Source organism: Adiantum capillus-veneris, chromosome 30, assembly GCF_014529385.1.
Source record: "Adiantum capillus-veneris isolate H3 chromosome 30, ASM1452938v2, whole genome shotgun sequence".
Lineage (NCBI taxonomy): Eukaryota > Viridiplantae > Streptophyta > Polypodiopsida > Polypodiales > Pteridaceae > Adiantum > Adiantum capillus-veneris.
The window spans coordinates 69607349-69632804 of NC_140960.1; the positions used below are offsets into that span (position 1 = coordinate 69607349).

The following is a 25456-nucleotide window of genomic DNA, read 5'->3' on the forward strand; positions in this document are numbered from 1 at the left end:
ATGTGCCTCGCCCCCTCCCTTCTTCTTGTGTCTCTCGCTTCGCTTGACGCCTCACATCAACACAGATTCCTTTTTTTTTTCGAATTTTCCCCAATTGGTACCCCCCAGGAAAAATGTTGGGTTGGGGTGACCTTGTGTTACCTAGAGCCTAATGTTCCGAGCCAAGAAAAAAAACGAAGAGGAAGCTTGAAGAGGGGGTTCCTACAGAGGTGGAGAGGGCTGCTCACGTCATGCGATGCGAAGCACTTTTTTTCCCGCGCTAATAAGCTGCGCTTCTCGCTAACGCCAGCGACTTTCTGTCGCCCTCTTCCCTCTGCACCCCTTTTCCCGCACATCTCTTCGTCTCGGTAATGGCTAACCGCCCCCTCCCGCTCCTGCAGGGCCAAGCTTCCATTGCTCCCTCACTCTGACAAGATTTCTGCTCCCCTGCTCCCTCCCCATTCCCAATTTCGTCGTCTACCCCGCAGGTTCCCTCTCCTCTGCTTCCCGTACATCACCCTCCTCCTCCTGCACATTTCGGCAAATTTGGCCTTGAGCACGCTGGCTTCCTCGCCAGCTTCTTCTTCTCGGGGGGCGCCTTGCCGTATCCAGGTTTGGCTTCCCCTGTTTTTGATTCCTGACGGCTCAATTACGTCCTGAAAGAGGTCCTTCTCCCTCTCCCGCCACATCAGAATTGCGAGAGACAGTTGCTGCTTGTTTTCTCGCGAAGCTCAGACATGGATGCACCGAGAGATACGGAGAATGTTACTTGCAAGACTGAAATTCAAGAGTTCTTTCTCCCTGGTGCAGCAACAGAGGATCGCCTCTGCAATGGCTATTCTCAGCCCTCGAGGGCTCCTTCCCTGTCCATTCACGAGGACAGAAGCGAGAATGGCACAGCTTCATCTCTCTGCAAGGAGCCCTCTGACATGATGCAAGCTCAATTTATGGCCTTATCCAAGGTTCGGATCTGCGCTTGTGTGGTTTTGTGCATATTTTACATGCATAGTGAGTCTCTTTTTCAATGCCCAACTCTGGTCAGCTCGCTGTTGACAGCAAGTAAGTTTTGATGATGGCTGTTGGCATACATCCATGCTCAAACATATTAAACTAGGTTGTCAGACTTGTAGGAGTTGCAATGTTCATACTTAGTGAACAGATTTATTTTAGTTGTCAATTTCACGTTATGTCTCTCTTAAGTTGAGAATCATCTAGCCGGACATCCACCTTGATTCCATCGTCTCTCACATGATGCAATGTATAACTTTGATGGAAATTCTACTTTTGCAGGCAGTCTCTTGTTTGGGTACAACAACAAGGACTGGTTCAATGTGCTTGTTTGAGAAGGTTAGGCCATTGCTGTCGGTTAACAATGCAGCCTTCGGATCCGGAACAGTAAGTTTCTAGTGCCTCATGCTTCATTGATTTGGTCTAAGATTTGAGCAACTTCCTTTATTGCAAGAAGTGATTGTCATACAACGCAACATCCGAGCAGTAAGAATTTTTATTTTCCCAGGAGGAACAGATGGTGCGCCTTTGGAGTGCATGCATTCTATACTGTGCTCTAAAATTATCACCAGAGAGCCCTGAAGCATGCACCGGCAAGCTTTCACATATTTTGGATGGTGCAAAAGTAAGGTAGGTAATTAACAAGTATTGGCAAGTACTGGTGCAAGCAAGATGTAGGTTGATAATGAACTTTTTGCGACTCTGCAGCGTTTGGGATTTCTTCAAGGAACTCCCACAATTTTTGCAAAAATCAGACCCTGTTTTGGAAGCTGAGTATGGAAATGCACGGGAGAGGCTTAGACAGGTCTTTGTTTTTATGCTTCGATTAGCACCACTAAGGTTGCAATTTGTATGTTTTTGAGTCAATGACATGAATTCGTTTTGCAGGTGAAGGATTTGCAAGCCAGTTTTAGTCATTTGGCAGCGCTCTTCAAGTAATGTCACATTTTTGGATGTTCATTCGAATATTTTTAGGCAATGTTTTCGGGACTAATATCTTGGTGGGTTGCTGTTGCAGCTATTATAAGCGCAATTACAACATTCTTTTCCTTTCCTCGCGTATGACACATTGCTCATGCTCCCAGCGTTCGGTGAATGGAGCTTCGATAACATGTGATCACTTGCGTTTTGGGTGGATGTTATTTCTTACCCTTCGGGAACACGTGTTGACTCAGTTTGACCTTGTGACATGTACAAATGGATTGATTGCTATTTTGGTGAGTCCTCCTTGGTTTGTTTACTCTGTAGTTGCTCATGCGTCTCTCTTTTGGCTTTTACCCGTATGGTCAGCATAGGAGCTACCATACTGGATGGGACTTATAACATGGGGTGTGTATTACATGTATTTTTCGCGGATAATCTTGCAAATTGAGAATTGAAATGTGTAAAGAATAAAGTACACTTAAACTTCAGCCTGGCAGCTTGCAGTCGCATGTGCGTGGCTTACAGAGCCTTCTTTGAAAGGTCCCTTTTAAGAAAAGACCTAGCCCCCAAGATTTAAAAGGGTACTATGCTTGAAATAATATACGCATATTTTAGCTGCCCTGATGGCCATACTTGCCAATTAAGGTGTTTGAATCTCTCACTAAGTAGACACATTGGGTTGCTGCATGCTGCCCTTTTATCTCAATCAGCCAGCATTTGTGTGTACTCAAATTGTCTTGTACTTCTTGCTGTTCAACCTATCTGGTTGTTTCACTCAATTTGGAGTAGAGTAACAATAGTTTGGAGAACTTAAAGCTACACATTTTTTAGCAGATAATCTCATTATAGATTTCAACCATCCTGCTGTATGCTTCCTGTCAAATAGCTCTGTAATGTAGTGAGCCTTTTTGCGTGACTTGGACCTGGCTTTTCTGTTAGTGGCGGAGCTACCATTTTGTGCGTGAGGAAGAGGGCTTAAACAGTGCAAGGTTTAGCACTTATTTTAAGTTGATCCTTTGCAGGCTGTAATGATACTGCATGTTCCAGCTCATCGAAGGAAGTTTTCTTCATTTAAAACCGACTTGTTTGGTAAGTCAGGGCTCTAGAGGTTTTCTTGATTTCCGTTTCTGCCTCCCTTGATCATGTTGCTTCTCTGTAGGTCTTAGAAGCCCTTCTGGAGTCAATGTTGTTGGATCGTTATGTCAATTGTACGAGGCCTCAGAGGAAGATGTGGTAAGAATGTTGGAAAAGGTGTCAGACATGATTTGCAAGATTCTTAACGTTTCTTACGTTTTAAAGCCTGCAAACACATCCGATCAGCTTGCAGACATTGATACAGGTTGGTGCTTCATTATTTGAGGTTCATATAGCATTTGAAGGTTCATATAGCATTTTGTTGTGAACCAAATCCACAGCTTATGATTTTGCCTTTGGCTACTTGCCTAATTCCCTTGCAGAGAAAGTGATGTACTTTGAAGGCCTGATGGGGGAGAGCTCTCTTTGCTCTCATTTGGACATCTTAAACAAGGATTATGAAAAGAAGTTTAACGAAAGAGGGGAGCTTGATGAGCGTGTGTTTCTGGAGGGAGGGGATGCTGTTCTTGGCATGCTGTCAGATGGCACAAGCAATTCTTTGGGTGAAGTTTCTGGCGCAACATGCCCGAAGGTCGGCCATAAAATTTGAGTTTACTATTTTTTCTAGCTTTTGCTTGTTTGTATTCCAACATTGTAATTTACGGTCTTCTTGTCTTTTTGAAGAGGAAGTATGAGATGATCATGATGTCACCTGTAAAGGCTTATTCAATGAAAGGCAACCTGCTGTCTCCCCCTGGGTCCCCTAGACCTTCTCCGATGAAAGCAAATAGCCATAAGATGCCTCCACCAACCCCTATCACGTCGACAATGACATCGGCCAAATGGCTAAGAACGGTCATTGCCCCCTTGTCTGCAGAGCCATCTTCCAGTTTGCTCCGATTTTTTCAGTCGTGCGATTCTGACATAACAAAACAGGTCAAATTCAGAGCACAGGTTCTCCTTGAAGCCATTTTTTCAAGTGAAAGGAAGATTACCTGGGGCGTGTCTGGAGGGATGAACGGTCTAGCTGCCTTGGACAGTAGCTGGGCTGAGCAGCGCAGGCTAGAAGCTTTGAAGTTGTATTACAGAGTCCTTGGGTGTATGTGTCAAGCTGAGGCACAGAGGCTGCATTGCGAGAATCTTTCTGCACTTCTTGTCAACGAGAGATTTCACCGGTGCATGCTCGCATGCTCTGCAGAGTTAGTCTTAGCAACATACAAAACAGTGTCGTTGAATTTTCCTGCTGTGCTTGAGCCCACGGGTATCACAGCATTTGATGCTTGGAAAGTAATAGAGAGCTTTGTAAGACACGAAGAAACATTGCCAAGAGAGCTGAAACGGCATTTGAATTCAATTGAAGAGAAGATTTTGGAAAAGCTGGCTTGGGAAAAAGGTTCTTCCTTCTACAATTCGTTGATAATAGCAAAACCAAACCTGCAGGGCGAGATCTATAGGTTGAATCTCCTTGCGGAACCCATGCCTTCCCTGGAGGCCCTGCATTCTCGATATCAATTACTAGATGGAGGTTTTCAAGGTACCATGGGTTACTGCTTTTCAGATTTTCATAGAAAGGCCAACCTTTGGCCACCATTTAGGACGTATTTGAGGTAATATATTTCTTGGCTGCAGGTGATAAGCAGGGGCTGTTGTATTCCCCAATGAAATTTTTGACCTCCACAGGATCATTGTCAGGTACACCTGGGTGTTTAGAAAAGGTTGGCTGTGACTTTCTTTCACCTGTCAAGGACCGACAATCTGCATCCTTTTCTATTACTCTAATGAAGGCCAGAGTTCAGCCTCCTTTGCAGTCTGCCTTTGCAAGGTAATGTGCTTACTCTACAATATGTATATCTATTCTACTCTTTTCTTCTTGATTTCAAGAAGGTAATGGTAAATGTATACTTTGCAGTCCTCAAAGGTTGAGCCATGTTGGAGGTGGGGAGACTTGTGCTGAAACCGTTGTCACCATGTTTTTGCAAAAAGTAAGTGACCGAGGTTTTGATTGGACATGAAGGTGTGCGTGCACTCATACACATGCTCAAACACACAAAAAATTATTTCATGTACTGAGTATTACAGGCTATAGAAATAATGCCCTCAATTATGCCTTGAAGCTGAGGGTCAATTCATAGGTCTTAGAGGAGCAAGAGGCATGTAGGTAGCAGTAGTCACCCTTCCGTTCTAGGGCCGTGAATCCACAACCTGGTAATTGTGAGATTATAATCTTATACTTAAACTAGCTGGGTGCCAAAAGGAATTTTCAAAGCTATTCTAAAAACAGCTCAAACTGTGAAGCAGTTTGTTGACTTTGCTATACGAATCAAAATTGAAAGCCAGACTGCTGCATGTCATCAGTCCTAGGATCTGTACAGTCTGCTTTTCAAACAGCGATTCATGCATCCTTACCAGCTTGCCATATAGCTGCCTTTACTCATGATCCGTATGGTTTGCAAGCCACGTCTTTAAGCCGTCTCATACCACCCTCTTAAAGAAGAGTAATTGTTTTTGATTTCACTTGCCATAACCAAACTTAGCAAATCGTGTCAGCAATTACTCTGTCCAAGCACAAATGCTTTACACAGATAACATGCAAACCACATGCAAAGATGCAGTTTATGTGAACACACAGCTAGTGTCACATAAACTCTATGGAAAGGGTCTTGGATATCATTTGACTTAAAGTTGGGTCAGGCCCTAGATTTCATCCAACTGTCTGTTTAACCATCAAAACTGCCAACAGTAGAAACAATTTTGGAGAAGATCAAAGCTTCAAGCTGTTGATGTATAGCACTCTTGCCCGATTTCTTTCTCAGCTCGGCGCTTAGGCTTTTGCTCCTACTTTTTTAGTATATTATAAATATGCTTGATATGTGCGATATGTTCGATATATTGGATCTAGAATTTTAAAGCAATTGACTTTGGGTCTTGCTTTTGTTAGCAAATGCTTTTGAAGGAGTTTTAAGAGATGTTAACATGCCAAGTGCCTTTAAACACGAGGCATCACCTCAGTTGTAACAATCCTGAGCTATGAGTGTGTGGTCGCATGGTTGTAAAGATTCTTGATTGTCAAATTCACAAATGTTGCTCGGGGCGCTTGAGTTGAGGCCCAATACTCTCTAGAGTAGAACCCCCCCGTTCTCATGCTATCCTCAAAGTGCAAGTGTGGTCTTTTCGATTCTTTTCAAGTCTTTCGGTTGCAGTTTTACGAGTTTCGGTGAGTCATGCATTTGACAGGTGATTACAATTCTTAGAACGGATTTTTGTTTGCATTCTTTGCAAAGAATACATGGCATATGCCTTCCTTAATACCCTCACGTGACCCCTTGCATTTCTCTCGGGGTTTTGGGAAGCTAGGGAGGTCGATTGCTAGAGAGGCTGAACAGATTTTATATTCGTTGAGCATATTGTTGGAAAAGATTTTGTGATCTTTGCAGAGGATGCATGGCATATGCCTTTTATATGCTCACGTGACTCTTGCATTTCTCTTGGGGTTTTAGACGTTGGGGAGGCCGGTTGCTAGAGAGGGACGTAGTTTATATTGGAGACTAAGCAACTATGTTGGGAGAAAGATCTCTATATTGCTTGGGACATTACTTTCTGATAACCCCCCTATCTCATTACGTATTACTACTCAAAATTGCAACACTCCAAGTCGAGAATCTACCACAACATACGAGAGCAAACTAAAAGAACTGAAGAAAACCAAGAGACACGACATAACAAAATTGAGAGAGAGACGACACGACATGTAATAGGCTTAGACACTCAAAGCGAGAAATCAATAGCGACGCACAAACAAGAACTTCAAAATCATTAAACTTTGAGAGAGAGAGAGAGAGAGAGAGAGAGAGAGAGAGAGAGAGAGAGAGAGAGAGAGAGAGAGAGAGAGAGAGAGAGAGAGAGAGAGTTTCGTGCCCAAAAGCATTGGCCCTGAAGACTGGCGTTCCAGGGAGAGAGAGTTTTGTGCCCAAAAGCATTGGTCCTAAAGATTGGCGTCCCTTTTTGTATTTCTTTATACAACTCTTGAGGGTCCTCTGCTCTCTGACTCTGCGTCCAGATCTTCTGCAGAGTGGGTGCTTATAAACATTACGAGGGATGTCCAAAAGCTTCAGATTCAAAAGCATCTTGGCCCAAAAGCTAGCACTAGGGGTGCCAGCGTAATAGGCGGACGTCTGATCAACTGCCACGTCAATAGCGCAAAGCGTAGACGTCCGTTCAATTGCCATATCATCGGCACGATTCACGAGCGTCCGTACAATTGCCACATCATCGGCCTTCACGCAGTTCTTTTCTCCCTAAGGCCCCATCGGATAGGACCCCATAAGTTGGTGCAACTTATAATAATTGGCATCCTTTCATTTTTGGCCTCTTGGATTGATTTTGCAATTGATACAACTTCTTCTGCATCTTTTATTAGGGCTCCGACCCCTCTGTTCGGAGTCTGTCATTCAAGTCATGCCATGTCATCACTTCGTGATACGGCACGACGTAGTACTGCGCCCAGAGAGATTGGCCCCTGTCACAAAATGATGATGTGGCATGTCCACATGGAAACTGACAGATATCAAAGATTATAAGTTGTTCCAACTTATAGGGTATTCGTTCGATGGGGCTCTTGGGGACACAAGAATGACTAAAAACTATCCTCGTTCCGGAGGATCATTTTGAAGGACTAGATTGAGCTGTTTTGCTATGGATTGCCAAAAGAGTTTTGACGGTTTTGTGTGCAAAAGAAGTCTAACTCCATTCAGAGACGTATGGGACATGCCAAGGAAGGTTTTGGAATGCATGCTGACTCATTGACCTATCCTATGGATAAGCCAATGTCCACCTCAATTTGGCAAGAGTCTTCCAGGGAAAAGAAAGAACGAAGGAAATCGGACGATAGTTCATCAAAGAATTTTGAAGAAGCAAGGGAATCAATTGATGTGTTAGGTGCAGCGGAATGAATGTTGTTTTTTTCTCAAGATTAGTGATCTTTACTGCTCAAGGTTCCTTTTAGTTCTTTAGGGAAAGAGAGAGCTTTCCGTCTTGTAGAGTGCTGTGGTCACGAACAAAGTGAGTGGATTGTGCATGCAAGTGAATGAGACTGAGAGAAAGAGAGGAGAGATACGACACCGAGAGGTTTGTAAAACCCTCCTCCGAAGGCCCCACTCTCGTTGGCGAGAGTGGTCTACTTGATTACACGAAAGAGTACAATGCGAATGCAAAGGACTGATGCAAGTTGGACTATGCCGATGATGACGACGACGATGGCTGAATCTGTGTTCTTTAGGCTGAAATTCTTGGACTGTTTTAAGGCTGAAAATGACTGTTTATGACTGTCCTTAAGGGCTGAAATCGGTGGATCTGACAGGGTTCCTGCTGAGGTCAAAAACGCTGATTGATGTACCTTCTTTGGCTGCGTTTTCTGCTATTGCTGAAGGCTGAGAAAACGCTGGTTGTGGCAGAGATTTCCCTGCTGAAAAACGCTGAGGAAGATGCTTCTGCTAGGGTTAGTCAATCCCTGCATTGGCTACGTTTTATGGCTGAAAGCTGAAGCAAAAACGCTACTGCCTGCTGATGGTTAACGATCCACAAATGCTAGGCTACGGGCTGCTTGAAGGGTGTACAAACGCCATGCCAATGTGTTGGGATGGCGATGGGTTGGATCTGGGGAAAAACGCCAATGGGAGGTGGGAGGTATGGTGAGGATCTACTGCTGGGAAGGGTTTTGCTGAGAAGTTGCTTGTTGAGCGGGAAGCTCCTGCTGCTTTTTCTGCCAGAAAGTGGTAACTTGGGTTTGCTTATATGTTAACTTAGCAAAATTGCCCTACCTACTTTTGTTGGAAAATCGCTTAAAAATAATAAGTGAAAATCACAATAAATAGAAAAATAGGCTAAATGCATTGGAAAATTCCCCTAACTGATGCGAACGGATTCTGATGGGAATTCCGATGATCATGCTGTGTGCAACCGGAGGAAATGCATCTATGCTAAGTGACTGGGCATGCACGGTCTACGAATAGACTCACAAAATACCAGATCACTCCTATTCTAAACTTGACTGAATTGATTGAACCTTGCTGTGGTGTAGCTTGTCCACGGACACATAGGGTTGGGATGTGTCACGTGACATCCCCTCCTTTTCAAAGCGAGGTACTGGTACCGAACTGTATGGCGTCGAGGGAGATTGCCAACAGCATTCGGAATCCTGGAAGGGAGTTTTCGCCGGCCCACTCTGATGTGTGGGTCGTGCGGTACTTGAACTTCATAAAGGTCTGCAATGCTTGCTTCTCTGGGCCGCGCCGAAAGCGACTCAAAGTCTTTTGAATCTCCTTTCTTGTTTCAACTTCGTTTAGAGTCCTGCTTCTTTTGTCTTCAAGAATCTCCATGGCAGAAAATTCTTGAAACTATCTCCAACACAAAACCATGAACATACCCATTCCATGTATAGTGAAGGAAAAAAATCTTGTCTTCTCTAAAGACTGTGTATGCAATGTAGATGAACATAGAAACAGAGTTACAACCCGTTCATCAAACACATGCAAACAATGCGGTCGAATCTTGTCTGTTTGATCGAAATCAATCAACTGTGGCAAATCACAATGGAAATGCCCATGCTTGGTGCTCATACAATCATGTGATCTTTCGGAAACTGTGTCATGCCAAGGAAGAGACATGGAATGCGACTTCTTGACATACAAACTTTTCAGCTTTTCATGAACAATCCGCATACATTCGTGCTCACTCATGATAGAAACGTGCTCAACATACAATATGTCATGCCTAGGAAAAGGGATCACATAACGATGCTGACTAAAATACAGGAAACCTTTACGAATGAAACACTCGAACAATGCGTGCGTATCAATCATGCGAACACATAATACTTCTTGTGATGGTTCCTTGGACCAAGGCTCGAGAGCCAAGATCGCTTCTTCGGGATCTATCGAATCTACAATGAGGTTAGCTTCGCTAGAAAAAGCATCAACTAACACATCATCCTTGTGAACAATCACATCATCTTCATGCAACTCATCATGCTTGTGAGAAATCACATCTTGATCATGCAAATCATCATGCTTGTCATTGTCATCCAAATCATTATGCAAATCATTGGCATCCAAATCATCATGCTTATCATTGTGCTTCAAATCATCATGCAAGTCATTGTCAATCAAATCATCATCATGCTTCACACAATCATGCAAATCCTGTGGGTCATGCTTTAGAGAAGGAGAGACTGAGAGTCTCCTTTTCCCTATCCTGTTGAATCTGTGCCTGTATTCGAGAAAAGAGTCGCAAGATCTCTTGCCTTATTTCTTTGTTCTCGTGATCAAACTTGGCTTGCATTTCTTTGTTCTCTCGATCAAATTCTGCTTCTCTTGCTTTGGCTTCCAAGCGTGCTTGCTCGCTCTCACGTGCTATGGCTGCCATTCCTTCTTTGTATTCACGATCTATGGCTGCCCTTCGTTCTTCGTAAGCCTTTCTTTTTGCTTCTCTTTCTTGGTCTAACTCCTCCATAGGAGTTCGTGCAATCTTTGTCGTAGATGGGGAAGGGTCGGAAAAACCTCCTGGCGAGGAAAATTCTTCTTCGCCTCTCTCATGCTCACCACCTCCAAGCGAAGTATCCATTCCGCTTCGAGTGATGACCATTCTGCAATCGTGGGTTCTTGTGGGTTCTTAAGTTCACGAGGAACTTGGGTTCTTGCGGGTCTTGGGTTCTTAAGTTCACGAGGAACTTGGGTTCTTGCGGGTCTTGGGTTCTTAAGTTCACGAGGAACTTGGGTTCTTGAGGTGTTCTTTCGCTTGCAAATCGCGTTGGAGAAGGATCTTCTCTTCGACCGAGTTCTACCCTTTTCTGCGGGCGCACCCCATGGCGGCCTTGCGCTCACACCAAGGTTGCTTTTTCCCACCTCACGTCGATTGGCCGGCCGTTAAGTGCACGGTCCGCTCTCAATGAGTGAAAAGAGACACAAGGGGAGGTTGGACAAGCCCTTCTTTCTTGGGATTCCTGTCAATTTTCAACAAAACACGATTAGGAATCGCCACGCCCAAGTAAACTTGAGTTCGTGTGATCGCAACAAGCAAAAAAAATTCTTGTGGTTCTTGTGGTTCTTGTGGTTCTTTCCTTGAGTAATGCAGAACACTTCCAAAGCTCTGATACCAATGTTAGGTGCAGCGGAATGAATGTTGTTTTTTTCTCAAGATTAGTGATCTTTACTGCTCAAGGTTCCTTTTAGTTCTTTAGGGAAAGAGAGAGCTTTCCGTCTTGTAGAGTGCTGTGGTCACAGTGGATTGTGCATGCAAGTGAATGAGACTGAGAGAAGGAGAGAGAAGAGATACGACACCGAGAGGTTTGTAAAACCCTCCTCCGAAGGCCCCACTCTCGTTGGCGAGAGTGGTCTACTTGATTACACGAAAGAGTACAATGCGAATGCAAAGGATTGATGCAAGTTGGACTATGCCGATGACGACGACGGTGACGACGACGACGATGGCTGAATCTGTGTTCTTCTTTAGGCTGAAATTCTTGGACTCTTTTAAGGCTGAAAATGACTGTTTATGACTGTCCTTAAGGGCTGAAATCGGTGGATCTGACGGGGTTCCTGCTGAGGTCAAAAACGCTGACTGATGTACCTTCTTTGGCTGCGTTTTCTGCTATTGCTGAAGGCTGAGAAAATGCTGGTTGTGGCAGAGATTTCCCTGCTGAAAAACGCTGAGGAAGATGCTTTTGCTAGGGTTAGTCAATCCCTGCATTGGCTACGTTTTATGGCTGAAAGCTGAAGCAAAAACGCTACTGCCTGCTGATGGTTAACGATCCACAAATGCTGGGCTATGGGCTGCTTGAAGGGTATACAAACGCCAGGCCAATGTGCTGGGATGGCGATGGGTTGGATCTGGGAAAAAACGCCAAAGGGAGGTGGGAGGTATGGCGAGGATCTACTACTGGGGGGTTTTGCTGAGAAGTTGCCTGTTGAGCGGGAAGCTCCTGTTGCCTCTTCTGCCAGAAAGTGGTAACTTGGGTTTGCTTATATATTAACTTAGCAAAATTGCCCTACCTACTTTTGTTGGAAAATCGCTTAAAAATAATAAGTGAAAATCCCAATAAATAGGAAAATAGGCTAAATGCACTGGAAAATTCTCCTAATTGATGCGAACGGATTCAGATCGGAATTCCGATGATCATGCTGTGTGCAACCGGAGGAAATGCATCTATGCTAAGTGATTGGGCATGCACGGTCTACGAATAGACTCACAAAAGTGCCAGATCACTGCTATTCTAAACTTGATTGAACTGACTGAACCCTGTTGTGGTGTAGCTTGTCCACGGACACATAGGGTTGGGATGTGTCACGTGACATGATGGTTCATCAGAGAGTTCCGAAGAAGCAAGGGAATGAGCTGATAGTTTATCAAAGAATTCCGAAGATTCAAATTGACTTGCTAGTGGACAGGGGAGGCCAGCAAGGCTACCCACATAGGTCACAGGGCACAAGAAAAGAACAGAAGGGTAAGCTAGGTCCACCGGATAATTTGATCAAGGGCACTTTTTGGCTCGCGATGCAAAGTGGATGGGGGAAGAGAACCTTGCAGATTCTCTTTAGTTTTGAGTTGTACCTTGAAGCTTTAGGATTAATGCTGTCTATTCCGAAAGTTACCGATGAATCAACATGTTGAATCTGGTGTGGTGCGGACTTCAGAAGAGGAGCCACTCCACTCCTTTGTCACAGACTGCCTAGGTTGAATAAAGTAACTAATTTCTCATTGAGATTTTAGGGATACAGACAGGTTGACATTATTTACTTTATGAAGATGTGTACATTGAATTGGAAATTGCCTAGAATTGAACATGCTCTTTCATGTGTGTATTATTAGAGTATGTGTTGGAAAGATAATTTGTTTGGAACATTCTATTTGATGAATGATTTGAACTTAGTGCATTTGTTAGAGATCAATGAGATATGGATGTGATGGCTAAGTGAATGTTAAATGAATTTGATTCTAGTGCATCAAGATTCAATGCTGTTGTGAGTGCATCAAGAGTTCTGGAAGGATTAGATGGTTGCACAAGGATCTAGGTGCATCAAGAGTTTTGAATGGGATGAGATGGCTAGATCAAATGATTGAAACATAGTGTTCAGTGTGAACTAAGTGTGTGATTTGTGGATTGCTTGCTCTGTGAATGCACTGTCTTGTGGGGATAGTCATGGGCATGGTTTGCTTGAATTGTGAAAAGAAAGAATATGAATGTGATAGTAACAAGATTTAGTCTCTCAAGACATCCATGGAAAGATAAGCGCGGTCTGGATGTGATTGCTAGATATGTTACAATGATCATGATTTGCATCTAAGACCCTCGACAGAAATGTGATCTGATCAGTGTATGATGTCTATGTAGAATTTTGGATGCGTGCGTGGGTTAGAGTTAAAAACTTAATCTGAGAAGAAGAGTAGAAGTTTTGGCAGAGAGGCTTCAAAAGGGGTTCGGATTTCAAAACCCTCCCCCTCGGCGGCCCCGACAAGTTAAAGAACTTATGGTACATTGGCCAAGGGACCTAAACCCTAAATTATCAAAAGCTTGAGGCTTGGGGCAGATTTTTGCGATTCGCGCTGAGGGCGACATGTGGCACTGTTGTATGGACTTTCACGTTTTGTGCTTGCTTCTTTGGGCAGTTTTGAGCCCAATTGCTTTTGGTGCCAAGTGCTTTTGGACCCTAGCTTTTGGGGCTTTGCTTTTGGGCATCCCTTGTATTGTTTTAAGTGCCCGGAGGGCTAGTATTCTGAGAGCATTTGGATGAGAGAACTGGACCCTTGGAGAGTTGTACCTTCGCGAAGCAATAATAAAAAAATACTAGAAGGGATTGACCTCCTTTTCTCTCACTCACTCTCTGTTCAAGTTAAATTATTTACAGATTTTGTTGGTGTGTTGCTATTGATTTTGCGCTTGGAGGGTCCAAGTCTGTAACACGTCCCTTGCTTTGTTGTTAGAGCAAGTACTTGCTTTGATTACTTACACAAATGTTGATACAATTGCTGAATACTGAGTGCTAATGCTTCTTGCGGATGAACTGCAAAATGCTAGGGCTGATTTGGTGCGAAAACATTGGGCTGAGTTGATACAAAATGATGGGCTGAATTGATGCAAAAATGTTGGGCTGATCCGATAATGGTGGGGTATTGTCGATGAAATGCTAGGTGTTGAGGTGCTGTGGGTGTTGAATGTCCCTACGGGTACTGATATCTAGAAATTGAAGGCCAAGTGACTCTTTTATAGGTTTTTTTGCCATTTGCCCTACCTACTTTTTATAAATGTCATGTCAAAGTCACTTATTAATAAATGACTTAAGTGATTGTTCATATGTCTATATGCTAAAATGAGTGTTTAGTGCAAGTGAGGTTGTGCAACTATGACTTGCCTAATTATGCATGTCCTTCTAGATGCTCACAAGGTGCCAGGCTAGATCCTAATCTATACTAACTAAGACATATGCTTACATGTAGTAGTAGCTTGTCCACGTGGCTCAAGTGCAATGCGCACGTGACAAATTCTCAAGTCATGTAGTCTTTTTATCAATCTAGCTCCCGGAACTGAAGGCTCCAAAAGCATTGTTCAATTATATTGAAATTTGAAAAAATCAACCTTGGCTGTTTGGAAGAAACAACCCGGGTTACATCACAAAGGTCTCACCAACTGAGCTACGCTTCTTAACGTAAATTGGTCGCACGTAAGTAGCTTCTAAATTTAATATTTAATATTTAATGCATCGCTACCACGCATGGGACAAGTGGGACGAGAGGCATTCGTGCCTGGCGTTGGAGCCCTATAAGGAGGCCGGCTTTGATCAAACACGTGGATACTTGCTGCAGCTCAATAGGAGCACTATAGTGAATAGGAAGGAGGAGCTCCCAATTAGAGGGTTGTTCGCTTTCGCATTTGTTGATGAACTGTTCGGAGGTAGATGAAGCAAGGGGGCGTTGGCTAAACCGATTCAACTCCACCTTCAACGTAATCGACTCTTCGTTGGACCCTGAAGAAAGGACCATTATCCTCCTTGGTGGGGAGGCTCGCGGGAAGCGGATGCCCTTCTGGGTACTCCGTGATCCGCACTCAAGGGACGGAACCGCAGGGCACGTGCCTGTTGCGAAGTTCCTCGGTGAAGTTGTACCCCGGTATTTGGGTGCTCTGCATAGGCGGATGGGGAGATAATGCTCCCCTTCCTATGCTATTATTTTGAATCCAATCCCTTCCGGGGGAAATGACGTAATTCTACCCCAGAGAGTATTGGCCCCAAACCTTGGCACCCCTTTCAGTATTTCTTTATATTGCATCATCAAAGTACAAGCCGGTACTCCAGACTTTGCACCTTCTCCAGGAAGCATGCCAAAGAATGAGCCCTAACCTCATATTTAAAGGCCCTTGGCCTAAAAAGCAATTACAGTGAAAAGCCTTCAAACTCAAAAGCATCTGGTCCAAAAGCAAAGCCAAAAAGTTGCCAGCGTAGATCACAGAAATCCGTATAGCCTGCCACGTCATCAGCCAACGCAATTTTCGGAAATCTCCCTACTGTCCTTAAGGTTAGGGTTAGGGTTTCTGCAATTTTAGGGTTTTTGGCAGTAGAATTAGGCTTTGCATGTTTTAGGGTTAGGGTTTTCAAAATTAGGGTTTGCAGGTTTTAGGGTTAGGGTTTCCAGAATTAGGGTTTTTGGCAAAAATTAGGGTTAGGGTTTTTGCTCTTGGGCAACCACGTCATCACTTTGTGACACTTCTTTTGTTACTTGTTCTTCTTAGGACTTAGGCTCCTTGGCTGGTAGCTCCGTTCTTCAGTAGGTCGACACGTCAGGAGTTTGTTACACAATTCCCTCCCTGAGGGGGTCAACTTTACCTAAAAGGGGTTGGGAGGTGCAAACGAGAGACACCACCAACCTCAGCGGACGCCACCTGTGAGCCGACTCCCTTCCAAGCGGGTATGGCATTTCCTAGGGGAAAACCGTCGGGTTTCAAAGGCAGTTTAGTGAGGTGAGCGATAAGTTATCTGGAGGAGGCAACTCCAAAGGGAAGACCGAAGCAAGTCCCGCAGTACCTGGGCCTCTGAATAGAGGTACTTGGTCGTTGTCACGCCCAAATCCAGGTGACGAAATGGGTCTCTCAAGGGATTAGTCATGGCCCTAAGAGTGTAGATAATTATGGACTCTCGTAGTCCAGAGGAAACTAGTGACAAAAGCGTCTGCCTTCGGTTTCTGGGTGCATAGTCCCGGTCGTTCTTTTTGTATACCTTTTTTGGTGTATGAGAGGAGCGGCCGGGCGTGTCCTACCCGATTCCGAAAACAAAACAAAAACATATAAATTTGAAAATGGTTTGAGTGAGTTCATGCTAAAAAATCTTTGACGTGTCAAAAGCTTTGGGAAAATCCACAAAATTACAATAATTCCGCCTCCCATGTGTCTGCCCTCCTCAATGATTGCTCTAAGCGTCAAGATATGATCAAGTATATAGAGAATTCTCTCCTGAATCTAGCCTACCCTCCTTGAAGCTCGTATATCCTCTCTCTTTGCCACCTGCTGAACTCATGTTGGAAGTATAGATGCATATAGCTTTGCCAATGAGTGGCCAATCATGATAGTGCGTAGTTAGGATCTTTAGACTTAAGTAGTGGTAGAATCGTAGATGTACTCTTAAGTCTTAGGAAACCCCTCACACATGGCCCTATTGAACATGAAGGCCAACAAACCATCAATATGATCTCTTAACATGTATGAAATGCTTTGCCACTATACCAACATGGTGGTGTGTCCTCCCTGTGTGCAATTTGTCAATGGCTCGCTTGACGATCTCTACATTCAAGAAAGTAAAAGTGGGAGGAGAGGGCTCTGACGGGTCCGACAATGGTAACTTTTCTGCTATTGTGTATAGAGAGGATGCATATTGTGTCCATGTCTCTGTAGATGACTTGGGAGGGTGAGTGTTTTCCAAAGAGTCGTCAAGCCGCCCTAGAGCCCTTGCTCAAGAACATGTGATAAATATCTCTCTTCTTGCACCGTATAAGGCGTTGGGTGACTGTGAATGTGTGATGTCTCCCAAAGCCACCTCTTATGTAGTCGGGCTCTGGTCTCTCGACACTCATCATCATTACAACTATTTTGGGGCATGCTCCCATACCGTGGTCTCCCAGTAAGTTGAGAATGGGACAAAGTTGTGGCTGCTATTGTCTATCATTTGTGTCAATATTTGGGTGAGCTCAGACAAGGGTCTATGGAGGTTCTCCCTTGCTATAAGACCATATAGCTCTGCTATATACACTCCATCTACGTCTCTGCAAAAGTGGTATCTCGCATGGCAATGCGTTGCATGACAAAAGTCACCAATAGTGTAAGTAAAATCTAGTGCAAAAGGTTTATGAATATGATCTACAGCCACTCCCAGAAGGTCTAGCTAGAGTAATAAGTTGTGAATGTGTGGTATAAGTGATGTGGGAGCCAAAACATAATCCAAAGTGCTAGCACCATGTCTATGAGAAAAGCAAGTGAAGTTGCTTGAAGAGGAGTATCTATCAAGGCCGTTCAAAATGGCCAATCCATGTGTTGTGTCCATCTCAATCAAGTATCTCCCATTCTCTATAAACTTCTCAGCATCCTTTGAAGTCTTGAAGAGCCCCATCTCTGTGAAGTGTGGCTCTCTCAACATCTCCTTGGAAGTGTCACATGTCTTGGCATTGAAATCCTCGAGTAGAATGACATTTCCATCCTTCGAGAACTCCCAAATGCCGTCATCTAGTATCATGTATGGTGAATGCCCCTTAGGCGAAGCATAATGAGATGTGCTAGGAGGGAAGTAACGTATGGCAATTAAAGAGCTCTGCCCTCTTCCACTCCAACTTTGACCCACATATGGTAGGCACTCATCTTTGTGAACCACCTGGATGATTGGGTGTAACTCCTCCCTAAATAACACTGCAACTATTCATAATTGTGTGCTATTGTGCTCGTTATGAGCTACCTGCCTGCATGTGCTCTCCCATTTGTATCCAGTCACCTTTGGGAGTGTGCTCTTTGGGCTTTGATGCGTCTCTGAATAAAAAATGATGTCCCTTCCCTTGAAGGAATCCTCGAATGCTCCAACATCCGAGCCATTGCAATTTTATGATGCAAGATTTAGGTTGGTCCCATAGGTCTTGCACTGTCATGCTGTGCATCTGTCTAGTACTACCACTTTGCCTCTATATAATGCGAGTTTCCCCTTCTCTCTGATTGCCATGACCTCGAGCATGCATTCTATCTTTTGTGCTACTTGAGACACAATAAGATCATCTCCCAAGAAAATCCTTATTTTCTTTAGTGTAGGCCTCTTTTTGAGGAAGTGCTTCGTCTCTTCCATGGTAGGGAAACGAATGATTAGAGCATGTTCTTTGGAGGTGACCCTATCACTTCCTCCTTCCTTGCCCACTCTCCATAGTTAGGTGTGTTTTGGCTCCATGATTCCCTTATGTGCATAGAGGCTTTTCACTTCCTCTTCCACATTGTTGGTGTCTTTGACACCCATGATCCCTACATGTAGAGCGTGTGCCTTCCTCCTTTACTCTTCCTCATGTTTACCTTTTTTGGCCACTCGGATCCATTGGTCCGCTTCCTTTACTTGCTTCTTGGTGCATGTGAGCACCTCTACCCATGAGAGGTCTCTTGTGCTTTCTTCCCCTCGTCCGCTTGGATGGTGAGCACTTGCACCTTAATGGTATTCAGCTCTTTTGCTATGGATGGCTGAATTTCTCCTTCGTTAAGCTTTGTCCAGGAGCGCATGTCCTCCAACGCTTCCTTTAGTTTGTCGAATTTTATCTCGTGCCTCCACTTTGAGGCACACTCCATCTCTAGAGCCGTGATCTTCTTCGATAGGGCCCTATTGACGATCTTGAAGGCACTATCCGTCTCTTTCTTGTGTCCCAAAATGGCTTGCTTGATGGCCTCCTCAACCTCATCCCTCCATCCTATCGTCCTTTCCCATTCTCTTACTTGATTTCATGGGAGTGTTGACTGGAGTGACCTCCCTCTCTCATATGTAGCAAGTGCAAGTGTGCGCGGGAATGAAAGCTCGAAACTGCATAAAGTTGCCCTTTGCTCGGTAAGCAGACCCCTTGGTTAATGAAGCCCCTTGCCTAAGCTAAGCAAGCCCCTTGCTTGAACCATCCTCTAGAGACTGAGCTTGACATATGAGATTTGATCAACATCGTGTAGAGGTCGAGCTCGACATATGAGTCGTGTAACCTTTGAGAGAGCCTTATATATATATATATATATATATATATATAGAGAGAGAGAGAGAGAGAGAGAGAGAGAGAGAGAGAGAGAGAGAGAGAGAGAGAGTCACAAACTGTTGACATGTCAAAGCCTAAAGAATGGAGCCAACTTGCAATGTTGGCTGAGGGGCCTAAACCCTAAGAAGAACAAGTAACAGAAGAAGTCCTACCAACTTATGGGGATCCCGTCCGATGGGGCCCCAAGTGACATAAAGGAAATAAAGCAGGACCCACAAAAAAAAAAAAGAAATTGACGTGGCAGATTTTCGAAAATTACGTTGGCTGATGATGTGGCAGGCTCTACGGATTTCCGCGTTTTGCGTTGGCTGATGATATGTTAAGTTGTACGGATTTTCGTAAATTACGTTGGCAACTTTTTGACATTGCTTTTTGGACCAGAAGCTTTTGAGTTTGAAGGGTTTTCATGTAAACTGCTTTTCAGGTCAAGGGCCTTTAAATATGAGGTTAGGGCTCATTCTTTGGCATGCTTCCTGGAGAAGGTGCAGAGTCTGGAGTACCGGCTTGTACTCTGTTGATGCAATATAAAGAAATACCGAAAGGGGCGCCAAGGTTTGGGGCCAATACTCTCTGGGGTGGAATTTTGCCACTCTGTGTCGCGTGTCGTCTCTCTTTCAGTTCAGTTGTTATTAAAGTGCTAAAAGTCTGTTCAATCTGTTTCTTTTCTATTGGCACGTGGTACCTGCCTTGTGACAGTGGTATCAGAGCATCAGGCTTGTGCTTTTCTGAAAGCATACCGGTCCTACAAAAGAGCAGACAGAGCTTTTGGAATTTTATTTGAGGTATCTTCGCCCTCCGTCCCTAGACTTATTAGCCACTCCCACCCTTACTTCATCACGCAACAGGCGCGCTCCCGTCTTCATCGCTCTGTCTTACAAGGCATAAGCCATAAAGAACCAAAGACTTGGAATTCATGGATTCAATAGAATATTTGCAGTTTCTGCTCAACGAACTTCACGACATTCTTTTGCGGCATCCTCAACAGAATCTTCTGATGCTGTAAAGTTTTTAACAATTTTTGAACTACATGTTACCCCCTCTGATGCCCCAAGTGATACCTCCTCCGGCATCAGAAAGTACGAGAGCTTCCAACCGGCAACCTTCTTTGCCGTCTATTCCGATTGGGGGAGTTTTCAGGGATATGGTGCAACCATTTGACCCTGATCCAGTGCAACCGCCTTTGTTGCCCCCATTGCCCCCCCCACCACCACCACCGCCACCAGGCTACAATGGTTGGAGCCCATATGGATACCCTTATTATCCCATATTTGGGATATGGGCCTAACCAACCCAAAGATTTCAAAGATGGCGGCTCGACAATCAAATTTTTCACTTTTTTGCGGGGTGAAAGATCGCAAGAAAGCATTGTAGTTCCTATAGCAATTCGACAACATCTATGCTTTAGGGAACTATACAGAAGAATCCAAGATTTATCGAGCAGCGGGATTTCTTAAAGATAATGCTATGCAATGGTGGAGTTCGATCGCGACACAACCGCATGCTCCAAGGACCTGGCAAGCTTTCAATTCAAGACAGTTTTTGCATGTAGTTACATGACTTCTTTGTTTGAAGTCTGGATTTTGGCAGAGTGGGGCAACTTGAAAATGCTTGCCACCGAAACCATGGACGAATATAACCAAAGGTTTCTCGACGTATACCTTCCGATGTCCTTCTTTAGATCTGTTCCCTTGGAGGCCCAATGCGAGCGATACACCATTGGACTACCATCACCATTGCAGGAATGTTGTCTATCCAATCAAGTCTCCACCATGCAAGAACTTATGGACCATGCCGCACCTGGCTACAAATTGATGAAGGGAAAGCTAGAGTTTACCACAGAAGAATCTCCGGCCACTAACCACAACTCTCGCCAACAAAGAACAAATTCTCGAGAGTCTCGTGAAAGTCAACCACAAAGGCCTCGTTTGACACCTCAACAACGAGACACCTTTCTACAAGAAGGCCGATATTTTGGATGCTTTCAAACAGGACATAACTGTTTTGGTTGTCCCCAACGCATTGACAGACCCGTGGAGCCAACTCTTGCATCGACGGTCGATAGAAACCAAGGATTATCTCCAGCCAAATGAGCTAAACCGGCTATACACCTTGAGAGTACAAATGAATTGTGTCGGGCATATGGCGAAGTCAATGGCTTCAAAGCTCTTATTTTCTTTGACCTTGGAGCTACAGAGAACTTCATCTATCCAAAATTCTTAAAGCAGATGCACTTTGATTATGATGCAGAGGGTGGAGAAATTGAAGCTGAGCTAGCCACAGGGAAAACTTAGAAAGTGGTACCACTCATTGGTGCTCTTCCAGTGACTATCCAAGATTATCATGGAAAAGCCGATTTCCACATTATGAAGTTGGGAAATTGTGATGTTCTATTAGGCATGCCTTGGCATGACAAGAATGATGCGACTCTCCAAGTTCGGAACCGAACCATCACCGTGATGCAGAAGGGCAAGCCAGTCGTCCTCAAAGTTCGGTTGTCCGAACAAAACCATGAATGAACTTTCTAGTTGTTTTATAGTTAGATACTTTTGAATTTTGTTTGAGAAAGTATGGTTTGAAATTTGTTTGAAATGGATGGTATCTGTTTTGAATCTGTCTTGGTGCCGATTTGAAATGTTTTGACTTTGGTTTTAATACTGGTTTCAACGATTGGTGATTTTACTCCCTGGTGGAGGGTGAGAAATGATGTTTGAGATTGCTTGTTCATACTCACGGCCCGGACCCTTGTGGTTATTTACGGGGGGAGTATTGTTGTTGTTACTCATGGCTCGGACCTTCATGGTTATGTACGGGGGAAGTATTAAGAAGTCTGAGCAGTGGTTACTCTCAGCACCTCCTTGTACTGTGTTGATGCAATATAAAGAAATACCGAAAGGGGCGCCAAGGTTTTGGGGCCAATACTCTTTGGGGTGGAATTCCGCCACTCCGTGTCGCGTGTCGTCTCTCTCTTTCAGTTCAGTTGTTATTAAAGTGCTAAAAGTTTGTTCAGTTTGTTCTTTTCTATTGGCACGTGGTGCCTGCTTTGTGTGTGTGTGAGAGAGAGAGAGAGAGAGAGAGAGAGAGAGAGAGAGAGAGAGAAATGAAATGTTATATTAACACCTTTAAAAGGCCAAAATGACTGCCCCAACTCTATCGCTCGATCAAGTAGTATGCCTCTTGTGCCTCTAGTGCTGCTATGGTGTGGGGGCTGCTCGAACTCCTCTGTCTGTGACTGAAAGAAATCTGTAATCTGAATCTCTCTCATTGTGCCCCTCTTCAAGAGGTTCTCTCTGTGTCCGTGAAGCTCCAGTAAGTATAATCAGAGGCATCTCTGATCGTGGTATCTCATGACTCTAGAAAGTGGTCCAAAACCCTCTCTGAATAGACAGTGAAAGCGGCATCGTATCTCATAGTATACTGGCAGTGACATATGTAATGTAGCTCTGTCTTGGGCTCTATCTGGCACACTAGAAGAGGAGAGAGAGAGAGAGAGAGAGAGAGAGAGAGAGGTTTAAGCGGCTGTTGTTTTGGTCAGGCTCTTAAACTGGTGGCTATTCGGATAAAGTTTCTTTGCGAAAGCCTGAAGCAACCGAACGTCATGGAGGATGTTTACAAAACTGTGCAACATATACTTTTCAATGAAACAAGCCTTCTCTTCAAAAGGCACATGGATCAGATTCTTCTTTGTGCTATGTATGGTGTGTGCAAAGTAAGTTCCTTGCATCCCAAGGTAGTTCTCTGTATTGGTTCATATCTGACACAAAGAGCCCATCGTTTCATTTCTCAGGTTAAGCAGTTGAATATCACATTTAAACAAATAATTCAGCATTATAAGCAAAATCCTCATGATACGTACATATATCGAACAGTTTTTTTCAACCTTCCTTCTGCAAGACCATTGGTACCGCTTTCTTTATCCTTACTGTTTGTCTCACAGCTTTTACTTGTGATTACCTCTTAAGGCTTCTTTTTTGACTTTCATTGGCTCAGCAAAAGGGAGGACAAGGCACAGGAGACATTATCAGTTTCTACAATGCCATTTTTGTTCCCGCCATTAAGGGATTTTTAATGCAGCTGAACATGTCTACTGCGGCAAATGTGCAAACAAATGAGGATTCTGGAAAGCCTGATAGTAAGGAATTGTGGATTTTGTTGGCGAATTGTTAGCTAGCAGGTGTTCTTGTAAGCAGAATGCTAACTAATAGGGACTTCTTTGTTTGTGTTTTGTAGGCAAGGTGCCTGGATCACCTGGTCCATCGCCATTTTCTTCCCTCCCGGACATGTCACCAAAGAAGGTGTCTGCCAAACATAATGTTTATGTCTCTCCCTTGAGATCCTCTAAGGTCTGTGTCGAACCTGTTTTCACCATAGAAGCATGCATCTGAATTCTACTGATCTTTGGCTGTATTTACGTGCGTATTCAGATCGAGCCTCTCAGGACTCCAAGTTCAAGGAGCTTATATGCTTGTGTTGGGGAGAGCCCTTCGAAGGACCTTGTTGAGATCAATAACAGAGTTAATAACAGGTAAAATCTAATTTGGATCATTGCTTTTGTAGTCACCGTATTGAAAGACCACTCAAGACCACTCGATTGATTAATAAAGATTGAACCTGTATTCTGGCAGGCACCTAGGAAGGCTTGATTTTGGCGAGGCTGGATTAGTAAGTGACTCCTTGGTAGCAGGAAACCTTTACACCTTCAATGCCAATTCCGCCGTCAAGCATGTGTCACCAGATTCTGCCCATCACAGCCAGTCGCAGCCACTATCAAGAACTGCCTCAAGTCTTGATGGGCCCTTACCTAAGAGGCTATGCATGGATAGATAACACATCTTCTCAGATAATTAATCTAGCCTTACGATTGTAACCATTCTTTTGTAAAGCATACATTAGAGGTCTGTACAGCCTTCGCATTTATCCTCACCGTACCCTCAGTGCTGATAGAGGGAGAAAGCAGATTACGTAGAAGCCGCGTGAGCGCAGTAAATCTTGTGGACATCGTAGGTTGTTAGCAGCTCTACAAGGGGCTCTTTGTGACAATAGTGCTGTACATGTAGTTACATTGGGTGAAGGCAAAGCTTGCACCCATTATAGGAAAGGTGTAAGAATTTGCCCAAGGTCGTTGGCTTATTAGCATCTGGTGCCTCGGTGTGCCTTTTTTACGGTTTTGTAAAGATGCAGAAGCACATGCATTGCATGCATGCCTTGTGGTATTCTGATGTACAATATATGCAAAGGTAATCATCGATAGTTGATTTTGCAGAATGCAAACAAGCCTACATCCTCTTCTTTTGTTATGTCCTTTTTTTTTCATGCACACGGAAGAAGGGTACTTTTGGTATTGTGCAGGCGTTCATCTGCAGCATTCAATACATTGTTCATGAATTGACTGTTTTTTGATGAATTGCTTACTTTGTGTTGATGTATGGCCCCGTGTGTGTGGTGTATGTTGGAGCATATGGTAGTACCTAATTCTACACCCGCAATTGGGCACTGATGATGTTAAGAGGGGATGTAGTATTTAGTCAATACTATGCATGATGAAGTTGATGGTTATGTCTTAAGGGTGACTGACATGAGTCTATAGCTGCACTTTGCTTCGTAGGTGAATTTGAGTTCTTCCGGGATTCATCTAGGTATATAGAATATTTTGTGCTAGAGGGCAATTAATCTCATAGCTTGGGTCTTTTGTGATTAATTGAATGCAATTGAGAACAAATTTGTTATAGTTTTAAGGCAGGAAAGGAAATGGATTGGTCAAAGATTGATAAGGGTATAAGCTACATTTTTATGAATTGATGACATTTTAATGTCATTGACAATTTTATAAAGACGAAGCACACAGGCTCTACTTGGTGCCGAGTAGAGTCGTCCCCAGTTGCGAGTCGAAACTTGGGCTACAAGCAATGGGGACAAGTTGTACATACAAACTTGCAAGAATGAAGAACGGAAGAGTGAGGCGCAACAGCAAGTTTATATATTGCATACACGCTCAAAAAACAGCCAAACATAAAGATAAAGACGTTTGGACAGAGGATCCAGTCTGAATCTTAGTGCTTGAGAAAACCTAGGGTCTGTGTGATCCCACATACAAATTTTGAAGTTTACCTAAATCCGGAGGTGGCGAAAGGCACGAAATTTGGTCTGCAAACCAGTAAATGCAGTTCCATGTATAGGTTTTTCA

The 25456-nt window shown here is 43.9% G+C and overlaps 1 protein-coding gene across 1 annotated transcript; it reads left to right on the top strand.

The window, feature by feature from the left end:
* Positions 1-280: 280 nt before the first annotated feature.
* RBR1 (retinoblastoma-related 1) lies at positions 281-24551 on the top strand. Its single transcript, XM_086507447.1, has 18 exons — positions 281-941; positions 1270-1374; positions 1496-1617; positions 1696-1792; positions 1876-1922; positions 2006-2204; positions 2934-3000; positions 3071-3250; positions 3369-3577; positions 3670-4519; positions 4615-4807; positions 4895-4967; positions 22808-22981; positions 23060-23173; positions 23263-23404; positions 23503-23615; positions 23697-23797; positions 23898-24551. The coding sequence occupies exons 1-18, from the start codon at positions 717-719 to the stop codon at positions 24097-24099; spliced, it is 3213 nt and encodes a 1070-aa protein (XP_086363573.1). The 5' UTR covers positions 281-716; the 3' UTR covers positions 24100-24551.
* Positions 24552-25456: the final 905 nt, after the last annotated feature.

Excerpts from the sequence above, each read along its gene's own strand:
- RBR1 (XM_086507447.1), top strand. The coding sequence starts at position 717 with ATGGATGCACCGAGAGATACGGAGAATGTTACTTGCAAGACTGAAATT. Across the intron at positions 1,375-1,495 it reads CAGCCTTCGGATCCGGAACA|GAGGAACAGATGGTGCGCCT; the intron begins GTAAGTTTCTAG and ends TTATTTTCCCAG. Across the intron at positions 4,520-4,614 it reads ACTAGATGGAGGTTTTCAAG|GTGATAAGCAGGGGCTGTTG; the intron begins GTACCATGGGTT and ends TCTTGGCTGCAG.